The following is a 15,587-nucleotide window of genomic DNA, read 5'->3' on the forward strand; positions in this document are numbered from 1 at the left end:
GCCCCACTGCGTTGCCTTCCAGGTATGGACAAGATACACCCCCCACAGCCCGTTTTCGCTGTCTTGTTACTGGCTTGAACGCCAACAGTGGCGGCTGCATACGACGTGCATGCATGCAGAGCGATGGAGTCCATTCATAGTACGTACGGGTGGATCAGGACACCGCTGGAGGCTAGGCCAAACGGCCCTGTTCGATCAGTCTTGCAGCCCAGCCCAGGGCAAGCAAGGTACGGTACCGCACATTTTTGCGTGGTGTTTGACTAAATGTACTGTGGTGTACCTAGTTGAGCTGATGGTTGCAGGCGGGTGAGGGAGGGTGCGTTGCATGCCTAGAAGGGACAAACGGCAGCACAGCCGACAAGGGTATGTTGTGGTTTAGCACGAGGCCCAGCTATATCACCATCGCCCACCCTCCATTCCGTGCATTCTTTCACGAGCCCTCTTTTTTTTTCTCCTCCTCACGAGCAACTCGTCCTCCGCTTTCTCTTCTTCTCATTCGCGGTCGCAGGCGCGTTAGCCTACTTCCCTCAACTTGGGACCGCCGGCTCCGTCAACCTTTTTTTTCTTGACTTATTTCCCCTTACTCTCCCACTCTCTCACCTCTCAACAGGCTCACTCGCGCTTCACCACACCTTACTCCCTTGTTCCTCCTGGAAGAAAACTAGGCCAACCTCCGATATACCCTAGAGAAATGCCTCCGCAACTACTTCCGGCATCCGCCGCGGCTTTTGCGCCGCGTGCATCTTCCGTCAACGTCGTCCTTGGATCAAAGGTCGAGCCGTGGCTTACGCAAACCCTAAAGCGCATCAACAGGGTTAAGCGCCCACTCAACAGTGTTCCTCAGCACCAGAGGTGTCTCACAGAGACCTTGTCGTCGCCAAATGCCATCTGGACCCTGGCCTCATTAATGTTCCCAAAATTCCCGGAGTCGGATCTCAAGAAGGATTCCGACCCATTAGTTGAGGCCCTTCAGAACTTTCAGCTGGTCCACATCGAGGCATACATTGTTCACGTCGACATGGTCTTGCGCAACGAGGTCGCCTTCAAACTAACCCCGGACACTATCGAGGCCCTTATCGAGTACCACAAGGAGGTTCACTGCGTTGACACCAAGGCGAGCACTTATGAGTGGTCAGAGAAGGAACAACAGTGCAAGAAGCTGCACGAGGACTTCATTCAGGCCATCAACCGTTACGTCTTCCGCACGCATGTTTCTGCACTTGAGGGTTTGGAGGAGGAAGGTGCCGGCGAGCTGCTGAATGGGAGGAGTGAGGATGTCAAGACCGCCATTCTGGGCCTCATCAAGCCCCTAGTGCCTCCGCCGCCCAGGGTCGTAGAGCCTATTCGCCAGCCGCCCCTGCTGCCAAGCTCTACCATGAGCATGTGGTCGCAGCCAACCATGACCACTTCGCTGCCAGCCCCTGTAGAATCTTGGAGGGTCCTACCATCAAGCCCCAACGTCCCTGCAACTACAGCCGATGCAAACAATACCATCTGGGCCACAATGGGCATGAACGATGTCCAGTTGCCTTCACCGCCCACGCCGCCTTACAGCCAGCCACTTACAACCGCCGGTTACTTCTACAGCTCTCCTCTCGTCGCATCACCGATTCCCACGCTGTCGTTGCCCAGCATGTTTACACCGCAATGCGGTGTAGGTATGGGCTACGGCGGCTTTGGCTGGGATAGGTACCAAGAGTACACGACCACCATGTGACAACCACCACAGGTCACTGGTGCAATCTATCCGACGGTAACATCTCCCTGATGATTTACCAGCTTCCATGCAACTCACCCATCGGAAGCCGTTGGACAGGATCGGAGATGAAAAAAGAGACAAACAAACAAAAAAGAAGAAGCCCAACTCTTTCCATTGTGGAATCGACAACAATAACAAGAGCGGCACCGGCGTGGCGAGCATCCAACCCAAAGGCATTCGGCGTTATTTTTTGCATCGGCTTTTGCATCGGAGCGACTTGCGACACTCCTACTATACCACCTGCGCGTACTTAATTTTTTTCCCCTTGATTTCCTTTGTCATTTGGTCAATATGTTTTGGGCAAGCGAGCGTTGGGTCTGGGTCTTTCATTTTCTCCTTTTGGGATGCATCGTCCACAATAACCGCTAGCTCGGTTTCACTGCCACTTTCTTTTTTCTCTTTGCTCTCTGGACATCTCATCTCCTCTTTCCTACACCACTCATCGGCTGGGTCCTGGGCGGGTTTTTGTTGCATTATACAGGGCGGGATTTTCCTTATTCGTCATACACAAGAGGAACATGCAGCAATGCACCCCTTCGCTCGGCAAAAGTCCGAGACAGAACGACCATTTCACTATGGTTCCTTTCTACATTTCCTACTCTTTTTTTCCCTTCCCTCCTGAACCCCCTTGCCTAACAAGGCAGAAAGAGGCTTTCTTAAGAGATACCCCATTTGAAGTATGGTTTTTGGGTCACCCAAGACATACTGCACTCGCTGTTGGAAGAGTTGTATTTTTCTTTTGTCTACTCCTTTCTCAGATATCCGACCTTTGTTTTTCTTTCCTATGTCTCACGGATGATTTTACGACCTTTACGACGAATATACCCCCGGAACGATGATCGCGACGACTTTTCTTGTTCAGACGACACAGAATTCGAACCTTCTCAGCTTGATGCTGGGCAGCATCTTGTTTTGTTTCACGAAGGAAAAGCACGATTACGAAAATCGACGGAAATTATTCGGCCGAGGGCGGACTAGCTTGACAAGGACTGGCTCTCTTATCAGGTCAAAGTCCATTTTCCCCAACAAGGATCGATAAAACAGCGAATCCGTGGCTGAGACGTTTACTACGTCGTGGCAGACACTGGCTGTCGACTAGGAAATAATCATTGGCACACAAAAGCGAGACGGGATCTATCGACTTTGGAAGAAGCATGGGGCAGGCCCATCAATCTGCTGGAAACGATTGAAAATGCGAGTTCTTGACGGTGCTGCCCTACGACTTTGCCTCTCCAGGTCCGCTGCGCCCCTGAGTCGCGTCGCGTTACAGTGAATATTCTGCTAGACGGAATTTCCAGCGTGCCCAACTTGGAGGGCCTTCAGACGCGGCGCGGCCAAAGCGTGGACTTCGAGGGAGGCACAAGGCTTAGAGGCAGGCACAGAGGGGAGCATCACAGGAGGGGTCAGGTGATATGCATGTAGTCATCTCACTACAGTCCTGAAGGCTACTCTGGATCACACGGCGCCCCAAGAGCTGTGATGTTCGAGAGTAGTCAAGAAGGCAAGCCGCGAGCGTGATACTTGGCTCGTGCAGGAAGATGCATAACATGTCTTGGAGTTGTGACGCAGGTCGGTGCAAATCCTGAGACTGTGTGTCGCTTCCTGTGCAAAACCAATAATTACAGTCGAACTCTCTGTGAGAGGGCATGAGATGCTGGAGGACCTACTGCTTAAGGCGGCCTCGGACACGAGGCGAGAAGAACGCCCTGGTGGCGCTTTGTCTTCCTTGGCCCCGAGTTAAAGCTCTATTGTTATCGAGGCTACTAGTAGTAGTTAATTGGACATTATACATAAAAACTTTGAAAGCAACCAGTGATTCGTCTTAGTTGACGTGATTAAATGTGTGTGGAGCTGTATGTGCATGTGTGTATGTTGCCTCAGTTCACTCGCGAGGAAGGGCGTGGAGAGGACGGGTTTACGATCACAAATCAGTAGAAAATATGAGATGAAGACCAATAAATATCCTGTTTTGTTTATTTTTAATTTAAAATACAACCGGCCTGTCGTCCTTACCTCCAGACATAGAATTCGAGATGCCCTTGAGATCATCTGATGATATAGCCTTTCAGGAGGAATAGATATTTTTTTCCCTCATCGTTAGTTCTGTCCTGTCTCCTAAGCTTCCAGGAAAGGTCCGTACCGGTATGATTGGGTGGATGTGCTGACACTAACGGAGTACACGAGAGTTTGTATGTGCATGCGTGTGGTATCTGCAAGACCATGATTTCCTTCGGCCGATACGTTTGTTCCACCTCTCCATCCTCGATGATGCTGGCGGCTAACTACCAAGGATACCTCCGCTTGGCCGCTACAATAGCCCTTCCAACGTTGTATAAGAGGCCCCTGCAGGCAGTAACGTCACGCTCGGACGGGATGGCGAAAAATGAACAGCGGCAAGGGAGGGGGGGTGAATTCAAGAAAAAAGCAACAGAAATAAAGCATCACGCGGCGCCGGCAATGCTACCATAAGTACGAATTACTACACATATTTTTTTCCCCCCTGATTTAAGGTTGACCGCTTTTCTTCCTTTTCTCGGTGTACAACAATCTCTTTTTTTCAGTTTCTTTCCCCCCACGGTGTCCGATTCCCTAAAACAGATCTCCGCCCCGAGATTTTTGTGGTTGGTAATATGTCCTCCTCAGCTGACGCGTTTTTTTGTGTCTCGCGAAAAAAAAGGCAGGGGGGGAGGAGTAATGGTTCCTGGTTTCACTCGAGGTTGGAAAGGTGTCACTTGAGCGAGTGTTCGGCGGCTGGGCGCAAAGCAAAAGAGGTGACAGGAAGATAAAAAAGAAGTGGGCAGGGGGGGGCGGGAAGAGCCACTGCCATACACACCTCGCTTCTTTTTTTTTCCCCCAAGGAGGGTCCTTCTCCCTTGAGTTTTTGACAGGGCAAGGTGGTTAATTGGGTGGCTTTCTGGTTTTCTTCCTTTTTTTTCCCCGGGCCTTTGCGCAAAAAAAAAGTACGGAGATGAAACCCGAACAAAGGGAGAATGATATTACGGCAACAGGTAACCTCACATGCTCGTCGGTAACTTTGTTTGCTTGGCCGTTCTCAATTCTCATATGCCTGCCGTCCCCGCCTTGATCTGCTCTCGTTTTTTTTTTGACAAGCAGGGTCTTTCCTGGCAGGTGATCATCAAGTAGCATTTTGCCCCACGCGGGATTTTCGAGTGTCCGGGCGCTGATTGCTACTTCGTAATTGCCTTAAAAACCAAAAATTGTTTTTACTTCGTATTTTATTCTTGACTTCTTTTAATGGGTTGACAGGGGACTGGGGCTTTTTCTTGGGGCGCTGATCTTTTCAACGACGACAACGGTGGGGGGTTGTTTGTTCAATTGCTGCTACCCATGGAGCAATACTGGTTTATTGCATACACCAAACCGGTGATTTTTATCGTCAAGTTTCTTGCTAATGTCTACGGATGGCTGCGTCAAGCTGTTCATGACGGCTTGATGGGAGCACTGGGTGACACTCGTCACCAAGGCGTCATCCTTGGTCTTGACACAGAGTGTGTGACTCTCACGACTTGGAACAAATACAACTTTGCAATGGGCTCAGCAAGTTGGTTTTGAGATTACAACGCTTCAGCCCTGCTGGCGATCTTCGTCCCAAGGGCGCTCCTGCCCAAAAATCACAAGACCCAGCAAGCTGGGCCATGTCAGCGTCGAGCCATCCCTGGCAATCACCAAGATCATTCTGGTACCTAGATGATCACGTAAATCTGACAGGCACGAGAGCATGGCCCTTACTGACGGATGTCTCATCGAATGCTACTTTTTAGTCTTTCGATCCAAGTTAATGCTGCTGTTGGTGGTCTTGATCTCTCCCACAGCACAGCATGATTACATGATGGTGCCATCATGCCAATGCCACTGCCACTGCCACTGATCGGATGCAAGAGATGCATTACATTCTTACCATTCCACCGCGTCTTGCCGGGTACGCTTTGATTCGTAATCGGACAACTTTTAGTCCCTCAAATCAAAAGCAATGAAACGCCATCTTCTCTTTACGTGTCTAGAACCTCAGGGCGTCGGTCCATCGGGGGACATATAACGCCGACGACATGGCGTCTTTTCAGGGACGCAAGCCACAAGTAGAGGGCTTTTGCATAACGCCAACCTCGGAGCTGGTATCACAAAACAACGGACGTGGCGGCCGTCAGGGGGGACACGGCGCGCACAAAACCCCCCCCCCCCAAGATGGGACACAACTCCGAGAGATCGCCAACAAGCCCTCGGGGTGGCGGAAAACGGTGTAGCTGTCATATATTCGTCGCGTGGCGTTCATTGCTGGTACTCTTTCAACGACGCGCCCGTTGGATTTATCCCTTGATGCACAACAAATTGCGTCTATTGATGAGCCTTGGGAGACATGGTGTTTGTCAGAGAAACAAAAGTTGCTCTTCTGCACCCAATAGTACCATGTGCATTTTTGGGAAACCCAACCTCGAAAGGGCTTTTAGATCGGAAACATTGTGAGATTTTTCGTATGTTACACAGCCTGCACTACATTGTCTCGGACAACGCCGAAGTCATGCATCATCCCGAGGTGGGAGTATCTGACTCCGATGCGGGTGCGAAGTCGAACATCCACAGGAGGCTCCGGCATAACCCTGAGGGGAGTGTACTGGGTAGGCAATCTTCGCATTGGCTTCCTCGGACAGCCCTAAGATGCCCAAGACAAGAGGGCTTAGATTAACATGGGGCTGACGAGAGAAGCATGAGTGAAATTGACCCTGTACATCCCTCAAGGATCCAAGGCCATTGGGAATGGGAATGTGAATAAAAGCATCGTACTACATCCAATAACACCACCACGAATGAGTATGGATACCTAGAGGGATCGCGTTGATGGAACGAAATGTGCACACAAAAGAGTGATGGCCTATCTGCAGGCAACATCAGCACTTTCAGACATCAGCTCATAGAAGCACAAAGGTACCAACAAAGTCATTGACATCAGTAAGATCACATTCTTGGCAAAACTGGCAGAAAGTGGTCTTATGCCTCCTGATTGGACCAAAGCCCCTATTACAACGACCCGACAGTTTGGAAAGGAGTAATGTGTGGCATAGTAAGACGGACCAACTAAACCTGAAAGATGGAACCGCGCGGATTTGATGACGACTGACGTTGGGCCGACGACGTTGGTGATGATGCACTTTTGTTTTTCCTTCTCAAAAATTTTACCCATTTACCCAGACTTCGTGTCTTTCTTGATGCAGTTTCTGGTGAGGCGGGGCGTTGCTGGATTCCGTATGCCATTGGCCGGATTCCCGCAAAATCTGCCTTGGAGGCGATGAACCTGCATATGCACAACGCTCCTCCTGCATGCAGCAAGCTAACCTCGACTAGTAGACGAAAGTACTAGGCATCAGTCAATCACCAGGCAAGGCCTGGAGCCTGGTGTAGGGGCTTTCTTTGCTGCTAGGATTAAAGCGAGCGAGACTGGCGATACTCCGCCAAAGGCCCGCCGGTGAAGGGGGAGTGAGAATGATCAACCAAAAATATAAAAAGTCGCAAGGCTTGGCCGTCCGTCGAGGCTTTACTGGGATTGGCGCTCGAACGAGAAAAAAAAGGGTCAAGAACGAGTAGACAAGTAAACGGCCTGTATAGAGTCTCGTTCGGCAGAGGAGAGAACAACCAAAGAGGAAATGAAAGCAGGTTCAGGCACCATCTAAGCCTACATTGTACCTATACTTTTGGTACTTGTCAAGCGTACAGCGTATTTCAATGATGCACCTCAAGTCCATGAGAGCATAGCTCAGACACCGTCACTTTTATGTGAGATTATACAAAAGGTACTACTACATTGAAAGAAATATGTCCAAATTCATCACATACTACGCCACCTTCACGCCGACTTGGAAGCCAGCTCGCGATCCACACCTCTGGCGATATAGTCCGAAATCGCCATGTTTGTAATCATTGGGTTCACCCCCGACGCCGACGGGAACACACTGGCGTCCGCCACAAACAAGTTCTTGTAGCCCCAGACGTGGCCCTTGGGGTCCACGACTCCCTCGCCCTCGTTGATACCCATCCTGCACGTGCCCATCTGGTGAGCCGATGAGAAAGGCGCCACGGGGGGCCGGTTGCCGACGCGGCGGACCTCCTTGATCCAGGCCGCAAAGTCCGGGTCGCTGACGCCGAGGTTGGACTTCTTCACATCGTCGTTGGTATCGGCCGAGGTGGTTGAGGACGCGCTCGTGGGCCTCCTGATGAACGGCTCGACGCCCGGCAGGAAGGCCCGGATCTCCGTGGCGCCCATCAGGTAGCAGCACTTGGCGGTGGCGATGACGCCCTCGAGGGTGTGCGCGCGGTCAAAGTCCGATGGCGTGTAGTGCACGACTGGCGTGCCTGTCGTAGGGTCCACCTGGATTCTGCCTGAGTCGCGGTCTCGGGTCAAGGCGATGTAGACGTCCATGTGGCGGTACTTGATGGCGGCGGCCTTGAAGTCGGTGCTGCTCTTCCAGGGAAGCATTGACATATTGGTATATGGTATCTGGCACGTAGGTTCGAGCTTGACGCCGTGGCCGTGGCCATCAAGGTCCTCGAAGGATGTGCAGAAACTAGTGATGATTCCGCCTGTGTAAAATTGTTAGAACCTGTCCTCGCCGGCGGTAAAATCATAGCCGTATAATGGAGACTTACCATCCCATGCCTGTATATCTTCCTTGTAGTATGCGCCAATAAAATTGCAGGGATGCAGATACAGGTTGTGTCCCAGGTGTCGATTCTACAGGCTCTGGGTTAGTACAACAACGAACAGAAACTGCAATTGTCTCCGAGGACATGCGTGAGAAATCTTCCAACTTCACTCACCTTGACGCCGCTCTTTGATAATATAACCGGGCTCCACAGAGAGCCTGCCGAGACAATAACCTTCTTGGCCTTGATTGAAACCTTTCTGACGGCACGTTGCTCCTTGGGTCCGGTAACTCCACCAGAGCTATCACGAGATGTCCAAGTACCAACGACGCCCGTGGCGACCTTGCCGCCAGAGGCCTCATCGAACGTGATCTTGTCGACCTGGAAACCCTCGATGAAGGTGGCACCCGCCTTCTTCGCAGCCGGAAGCCAGCTCACCGCAGGGCTTTGCTTCTCAGCACTGCCGCAGCCCATCATGCACCGACCGCACCAGTGCTCCGCGCCTCCCGAGTTTTGCGGCAGCGCCGCGGCGTGCCATCCGAGCTTTCGGCATCCGTCCAGCAGGACCTGTCCTCTGTGGGTTTGCTTGACGGCGTGCTCGCTTCCCCGGCCGGCTCCCATGTAGTCGCATACGCGATCCAGACAGTCCTGGAACTCCTCGGTTTCGAAGAAGACCAGTCCGCGATCTTGACTCCACTCACGTCGGACGAACCCCTGAGTTTGCAGACACACGCTCCAGTTTATGGTGCCGCCGCCACCCCAAGTTGAGCCCGCGGCGATGTTGGTCGATCCATCGGCAGTAACCACAACACCGCCGTTCTCGCAGAGGAGCCGGCTGCCTTGCTCCTGCGGCATTGGGAACTGATCGGGTGTGAAGTAGTAGCCCTTATCGACCACAACCACCTTGTGACCGGCCTCGGATAGGATCTTGGCACATACTCCGCCACCGCAGCCCGAGCCAACGATCACAATGTCCGTATCGATGACGGCAGGACTAACGGGCGCCAAGTTGTCCTCCACATTGGGCGGACGGCCAAACTGCAGGAACTCAAAGTCGAAGCTAGGGCCCGGCTTCCAGTTATGGGGGACGTCGATATAGCCGCTCGCCTGCTTGAACAGCGGGCTGCACTGCAGCCACGCGATCTGAGCAAACATGGACAGGGACTTGACCAGCAGCCTAATGTCGGTGAGACGAGACACCGACCAGCCCCGAACAATGGCCTCACGAATGTGCAGCGGCTGCTCGTGTACCGGGGTGCAGTACCCCGTCAAGAAGAAGGCGCCCACTCTGGTCGACACGGCAGCGAGGACACCGCCGAGCCTGGCGCGGAGCTTGGGATGGACGGATGTGCAGACGGTCCGCTTCATGTGGCCGACCAGGGCCGGGTTGGTGGAGAAGCTCTCGAGGAAGACGGCCTTGAGCACCTCCTTGTCTGGGTTTCCGGCGATGGTGCTGTGCAACTCCTCCAGGAGGGCGTTATACTTGTGGTCTGGTATTTTGATCTGCGTCTTCTTGTCGGCGACTTCGGACTCGGGCACCACGGGAGCCAGTATGGCGTCAACCAGGGACACGAGGACGGCCCACTGGACTGGCGTCCAAAAGTCGCCGGCCTGCATCTCGCCAAGCTCGATGACCTGTGGCCTGGCCGGTGCGATGGCGGAATTTTTCTCCATCTTGTCCGTTTTGGTCGCTGAATCTTTTTGCTCCAGTCTCCCAGCCATAATGAAAGTTTCCTATATTTTTTCCTCCTTTGCTTTATATCACCACTGACTGAACATTTGCTCGGTATCTGCTATGTTCAAACAAATATTTTGTGTTGAATTCGACAGGCATTGGGGTTGGAAAGTGGAATTCTTGTGTCGCCGTGGGTGTTGTATATCAATGGAACTCAAATGGGTGGCATTCAGCTGTCCAAGCGGGGAATTTCACAATACTACCTCGGGACCCTCGCTTAGCGCAGAATGCAGCGCGTTCCAAAACACCCTAAAAAAAGCAGCAGGCCACTGTGGTTCGAGGTGACGAACAAAGTGAAGATAGGACGGAAGAGCTCCCGGGTGGGCTTGTCAACAAAACGGCGTGACAACGCAGATCAGAGGCTGGTCTCGTAGCGCACGTGCTTTCATCTCAACTCTCTGTGGCACCAAAATTTCATACGCAGTCTAGATTCCAGTGGTTTACATGGTACGCGTCCTTTATCGTCTTTGCCGAGAAGAAGAAAGTCACAACCTCGGGAGTTTTTTCCAAGTTGAACAAAATGTTTGTTGTTAATGCAAAACCTGGGATCCATGCCTGTTCTTGGCCGTCAATGAGAAAATGCAGGAGGTGCTACCCACCCCACCATCAGGACAGGGAGTAATTACCAGTCTTGCAAAGTTGCCTGTGGGTGGGTGGATGGGGGAAGGTGCCATCGTTAAGCGGGGTGCAGCGGCAAACTTCCCCGGGGCTGCAGTCATCAAAGATCAAAGATGACCGAGATTGCCTACATCTTGGCCGAGATTTGAGGCATTACGGCCGTCAAGATCCGCGTCTATCTAGGTGGTTAGGTATCAAGTGGCAGCTTCCAGTGAATGAAATAATTAATTGATCTCTCGCAATATCGCAATATTTAACCATAGTCACAAAAACTACCAGTTCTGATTCCTTCTTTTTCCCATATGCAACATAAACCACAATACCCAGCCAACCCATCAACACTCATAATAATGGTATGTGTCCCGATCTCGATATGATACCGTCGGCTTCCTCGCCGGCTGCGGTCTCGGAAAAGGATTGATATCTGGAGAGGAATCGCGCATGTAGGCAGCGTAAGCGCGCCTCTCCCGCTCTATTGTCAATCTGGCCGCCCGCTCTCGCTCGTCCTGTTCTTCAACCTTGCGCCAGTATTCTTCTTCCTGACGCTCCGCCTCCCGCTGCCGGTACCACGCCGCGCGAGCCTTCGCTTCCGCGGCGTGTTTCTCCTTTTCCACCCTGATCCTCTCGGCCGCAACTGCAGCCGCAGCGATGCGTTCTCGCTCTTCGAGCTCGATTTCGGCCGCAATCTCTCTCTGCGTCCGCACCGGCTCGACCAGCCGTACCCCCGGCAGTTGCCCTGGGAGGTAGCGGGGCTGGGTAGCCAACCTTTCGGGTAGCCTGCGGTTGGTTGCCGCGGCGGCCTCGTCTATCAGACGCGTCTCCTCTCGCTCCTCGGCTTTTCCGTGTATCCGGCCCCTGTTGTAGGCCTCATGGATGTCGATGGCAGGAACCATGGGATGCTGCTGGTGAAGGACTGGCTGCTGCTGGTATTGTTGATGATGCTGCTGCTGCTGCATCATTGGGTGCTGGACGATGACGGGCGCAGATGCTGGCGCGTTGGGTACGTGAGGCATGATTATCTGCGGCTCCCTCCGAGGGGTCTGAGTCTGCTGACGCCTGCCACCATTTGCTTTTAACGTGTACTCGCTGTCGTTATGGTTGTGTCTGCGGCTGCTGGATCGGGAATGGTACTCGGAGCCTCGAACATATTTCTTGGGGCTTTTCTGACGCTTCCTGCGCCGGCCGTCAGAGATGGAGCCATGAGAGGTTGGCATGCTGACTTCATCCTCGCTGCCCGACCATGACCCGCTGCTGGAGGACCCACCGCTGTCTGATTCGGAGCCCGAGTCTGAGTTGGCGCTGGAAGAATCACTCTGGTCACGCCGACGGCCGTCTCGTCCCTGGTTGGCGGGTCTGGGTCGACCAACTGGCGGTCGACCAGCCGGAGGTCTACCAGCAGGACCAGGCCGACCCACTGGCGGTCGAGGTGGCTGAGGGTGTCCATTTTGCATCGGACGCGATGGCTGACCTCCAGGCATTCGAGGAGGAAGAGGCCCTTGACGCGGCGGTCCAAGATTGGCATTGATCTGGCCTGGAATGGGAAACTGCCCCTGGGGAGGGCCTTGCGGGAAACGTGGCATCTGGTTCATCAAGGAATCTGGAGGGAAATCATGCGGTCCCGATAGACCATCAATCCCATGATGTATCCTCTGAGCCTTGATGTCTTCCTCAATCTCCCTCTCCTTGAGCAAGGCCTCAACATCTACCCCAGGTTTGGGCGCGTTTTTGAAGTAAGCGGTGATGGAGACACGCTTTTCCATCTTCTTCTTCTTCTTTTTGACCTGTCCGTTGGGCTTGGATATGAGCACCGTGGTGACGGTCGTTGTTCCAGCCTTGGCGCCACCATGCAGCTTCTTCTCATATTTCTTATACTCCTTGTCTGTCAACTCTCGGCGCTTGTCGTCCAACTGAACAAGAGTGATCTCGAAATGTTCAGGGTCAACTAACTCGTGCGTCTCGAGCTTCTTGCGTGCCTTTTCTATCTGCCGCTGCTGGCCAGCGCCCATACCCTTCTTCTTCTCGGCGACGCCACTGTCGCTTGCCTTGTTTAGCTGACGGATTTGCCTGATGATCTCCTTGCGCGGCAGGTCCTCGATCTCGGTGACGTGGGCATTCATCCACGTCGATTGGATTTTTTCTCCCTCGACCGTGTGGCCCTCGTCACCCTCGACCGGTTCGATGCGGAAGACATAGTATGTCGTCAACCGATCGCGGCAGTCCTCGGGCGAGCGAAACTCGTCGCGTAGATCTGAGATCTCGTGCGTGCTACGCTTTTTAACAAGGCGTGACATCATGGGTAGTCTGTTGATGGGTTGCCCCATGTTGGGCTGGGCCATCACTGGATGTGGCTGTGGGCGCGGAGCCATCATGTTTGGCCCTGGGCGAGGAGGACCTCCCATTCCTGGTCGAGGCGGTGGAGGTCCACCACGGCCGCCGACTGGGATAAAACCTTCGGGGAACATGTCGGCGTTTGTCATGTTTTGGATGTTTTGGAGAAACAAGAACAGCAACTGAAAGCGAACTAGTCAGGTAAATAGCCTTTCTCAGATGTTTGTAATCTTAAAGCCGAGTGGCCCTTGTCAGACTCGGCAAATTCAGAGTTGGGAGACTATAAGGCACCCCTTATCCGATTTGGAGCGCGAGAACCCGGGGGCAAAGGCTGGCTTATATCAATGTCAGTTGCGGAACACAAAAGGTAACGAGTGGCAAGGGAAGACCATGGCTCTCATATTCAAGTGAGTATATATGTACCTGGTACACACCAGTAACATTACTTGACTAACCACCGTTGTCCTGTCACAGCATAACGTATTCTGATCGTTTGAGGCTCCGCATACCGGTACATACAATCCGGGCGAGAATGACCGGTCAAAGCACATCTCTTCACCGTCTTACCTTCCCTCCCCTTATCAAGCCATCCCTTGAGGCTAAACCAGACAGGCTACATCGCTGATTCGTGGCAGTTTCCGTGTCACCCACCCCCGATATGTCAGGCGGAAATCTTGCTGCCCAATACTCATTAACAAAACTCGAAAAGGATTCCATTATCGGTCGATTCACGAGAACTATCACTGAAAACAGGCGTAGATTTACACGACATGCAGAACGACTGACGATGGCTCGAGCGAGTCGAGTGTCAAATCTGGTCATTCACCGATCAGCGTTGTTCATTACTAAAGATCACCACATTCTACTCGGTGATTTATTGACACAGCATACGCATGCATAGTCGAGCTACTTGGTGTGTCTGATTGATGCCTTGATTCATGTTAAGCAGCAAGCGACCAGTTCTAGACTAGTCGGATCCATCATGTCCTCAATCGTAACGATCAGATTGCATACAATGACAGGACGTCGTCCTCCTCGACTGGAGCTAAGTACCGAGAAAACGGCTAGGTGTGGGTGGGAAAAGGAGGCTTCAAATGGTGGGGACTGCATGCAGCTCCGAGGCGCTGTTTCGCCCGCCCAGTATGGTGGTTCGCCTAGCCGCCTTCCGGAGCAGGCAACCACTTTTGGAATATATTGCATTCGTGCATCAGTGTGCACTATTTTCTTGTTGCATATCGAGCTCATCTAGCAAGCAAGTGTCGGCTCTTTCTGCATTTATTGATGATTGTTAACAAATAAGAATATCACGGGGACTACTCAACCACTACCTGTAATGGATTCATCGGCAGGAGTTCTTGACACCGTTACTAGCTCCTCTGGCGAACTTGTTCAACTCGAGTCCTCCGGCTCTCATGCCGAAATGAGAAACAAAGGGTAAAACGGATAAGGGCGGCTCGGGAACGGGGAAAATTGCGGGCCAAAAGCTCACAGAACGCGGGAGCGGGACCTTGAACCTCGTGGGAAAGAGCAACAAGGTTTTTGCCCGTTTCGTTTCGTGTTCTCTTTCTCTCGCACTCTTTTCCCACCTCCCTTGACAATGTCCATATGCAGGCCGTCGTTGTTCTGTACGACATAGCTACATGTATTATGGCGTGTCGATGCATTCGCCCGACAGGTTAGAAGTGGTACGACGGGGGGAAGCCAGCTTGGCTGCCTTTGCTGCCGCCCACTAGGGAATCAAGGGGGGGGGGTTAAGGTCCTGCTATGCGGATGACGATTTTGTGATTGAAGCGGATCAAAGGAAGAGCCAGGTGAGGCTAGGAGATGCGTATTCCCCAGCTTCTCAGCTTCTCATTTGAGAAGAAAAGATGCTTCTGCACTGTGATGAAAACCCTCTGCATGCAGGCCACCCATCTTCAAAAATATCATTTGGTTTCCACTGGGGAATTTATTCAAACGGAAATGCAACAGAAGCCTGTAAGCTCAGTTGAACCTGCACAAAACAGAAAAACCCCCGCCCGATTCTGCGAAGCACAAAATGAAGAGAGAAGGAAACAAATCAATGATAAAACGTCTTGGACCACGGTAGTTTTTGACCGTTCGGTCCACTCAAACGGCAACACGCCAGCATGCCTTTCGGGCGAAGGAAAAGGGTTGTCCCCTCTGCTGCTGTGTATGCATGTGTGTGGGGAGCAACCGCCCGGGGGCGCCTGCGCATCAGTCGGGCGAAGGGCAATGCCGTGCATCATGCAGCAGCGCCTGCCTGTGCATACACCGATAAGCTTCATAACGGGGCGCCTTTCTCAATCTGAGAGTGGTGAGGTTTTTCGGTGAAGACGAAAAGGAAGGGCGTGACCAAACCTCTGAGCTGGAATAGGGGGGGGGGGAGAGAAAAGATGAGGGGTGTGAGGTTTGGGCCTTACCGGATAGTTACCCAAAGACAGTTTTGGAAAAAAAGAAATTAGATGATCGGGTTTGACCGGATATTTCCTT

The 15,587-nt window shown here is 52.6% G+C and overlaps 5 protein-coding genes across 5 annotated transcripts; 3 read left to right on the forward strand and 2 right to left on the reverse strand.

Annotated features, from left to right (window-relative positions):
• Positions 1-436: 436 nt before the first annotated feature.
• Positions 437-3,656, forward strand: MGG_08888 (uncharacterized protein). The gene has a single exon (XM_003713867.1). It carries the CDS (start codon positions 692-694, stop codon positions 1,715-1,717), a length of 1,026 nt encoding a protein of 341 aa, XP_003713915.1. The 5' UTR covers positions 437-691; the 3' UTR covers positions 1,718-3,656.
• Positions 3,657-6,981: 3,325 nt separating this feature from the next.
• MGG_15603 (uncharacterized protein) lies at positions 6,982-7,242 on the forward strand (the record flags this gene model as incomplete). The annotated part of the gene is made up of 2 exons (XM_003713868.1): positions 6,982-7,018; positions 7,118-7,242. 2 exons carry the CDS (start codon positions 6,982-6,984, stop codon positions 7,240-7,242), a joined length of 162 nt encoding a protein of 53 aa, XP_003713916.1.
• Positions 7,243-7,421: 179 nt separating this feature from the next.
• On the reverse strand, positions 7,422-10,695 carry MGG_11317 (long chain fatty acid oxidase). Its single transcript, XM_003713869.1, has 3 exons — positions 8,588-10,695; positions 8,417-8,501; positions 7,422-8,350 (listed from the first exon to the last, which is right to left on the reverse strand). Exons 1-3 carry the CDS (start codon positions 10,133-10,135, stop codon positions 7,617-7,619), a joined length of 2,367 nt encoding a protein of 788 aa, XP_003713917.1. The 5' UTR covers positions 10,136-10,695; the 3' UTR covers positions 7,422-7,616.
• Positions 10,696-10,972: 277 nt separating this feature from the next.
• Positions 10,973-13,441, reverse strand: MGG_08890 (uncharacterized protein). Its single transcript, XM_003713870.1, has one exon. The coding sequence runs from the start codon at positions 13,241-13,243 to the stop codon at positions 11,102-11,104; it is 2,142 nt and encodes a 713-aa protein (XP_003713918.1). The 5' UTR covers positions 13,244-13,441; the 3' UTR covers positions 10,973-11,101.
• Positions 13,442-14,071: 630 nt separating this feature from the next.
• MGG_15604 (uncharacterized protein) lies at positions 14,072-14,478 on the forward strand. The gene has a single exon (XM_003713871.1). It carries the CDS (start codon positions 14,077-14,079, stop codon positions 14,341-14,343), a length of 267 nt encoding a protein of 88 aa, XP_003713919.1. The 5' UTR covers positions 14,072-14,076; the 3' UTR covers positions 14,344-14,478.
• The last annotated feature ends 1,109 nt before the right edge of the window (positions 14,479-15,587 follow it).

This window comes from Pyricularia oryzae, chromosome 2 (genome assembly GCF_000002495.2).
Source record: "Pyricularia oryzae 70-15 chromosome 2, whole genome shotgun sequence".
Taxonomy (NCBI): Eukaryota; Fungi; Ascomycota; class Sordariomycetes; order Magnaporthales; family Pyriculariaceae; genus Pyricularia; species Pyricularia oryzae.

Bases quoted from the DNA above. Each gene is read 5' to 3' on its own strand.
- MGG_08888 (XM_003713867.1), top strand. From the start codon at position 692: ATGCCTCCGCAACTACTTCCGGCATCCGCCGCGGCTTTTGCGCCGCGT.
- MGG_11317 (XM_003713869.1), bottom strand. From the start codon at position 10,135: ATGGCTGGGAGACTGGAGCAAAAAGATTCAGCGACCAAAACGGACAAG. The intron at 8,502-8,587 runs GTGAGTGAAGTT...CAGAGCCTGTAG, and splicing joins TATCAAAGAGCGGCGTCAAG to AATCGACACCTGGGACACAA. The intron at 8,351-8,416 runs GTAAGTCTCCAT...AATTTTACACAG, and splicing joins AGATATACAGGCATGGGATG to GCGGAATCATCACTAGTTTC.
- MGG_15604 (XM_003713871.1), top strand. From the start codon at position 14,077: ATGTCCTCAATCGTAACGATCAGATTGCATACAATGACAGGACGTCGT.
- MGG_08890 (XM_003713870.1), bottom strand. From the start codon at position 13,243: ATGACAAACGCCGACATGTTCCCCGAAGGTTTTATCCCAGTCGGCGGC.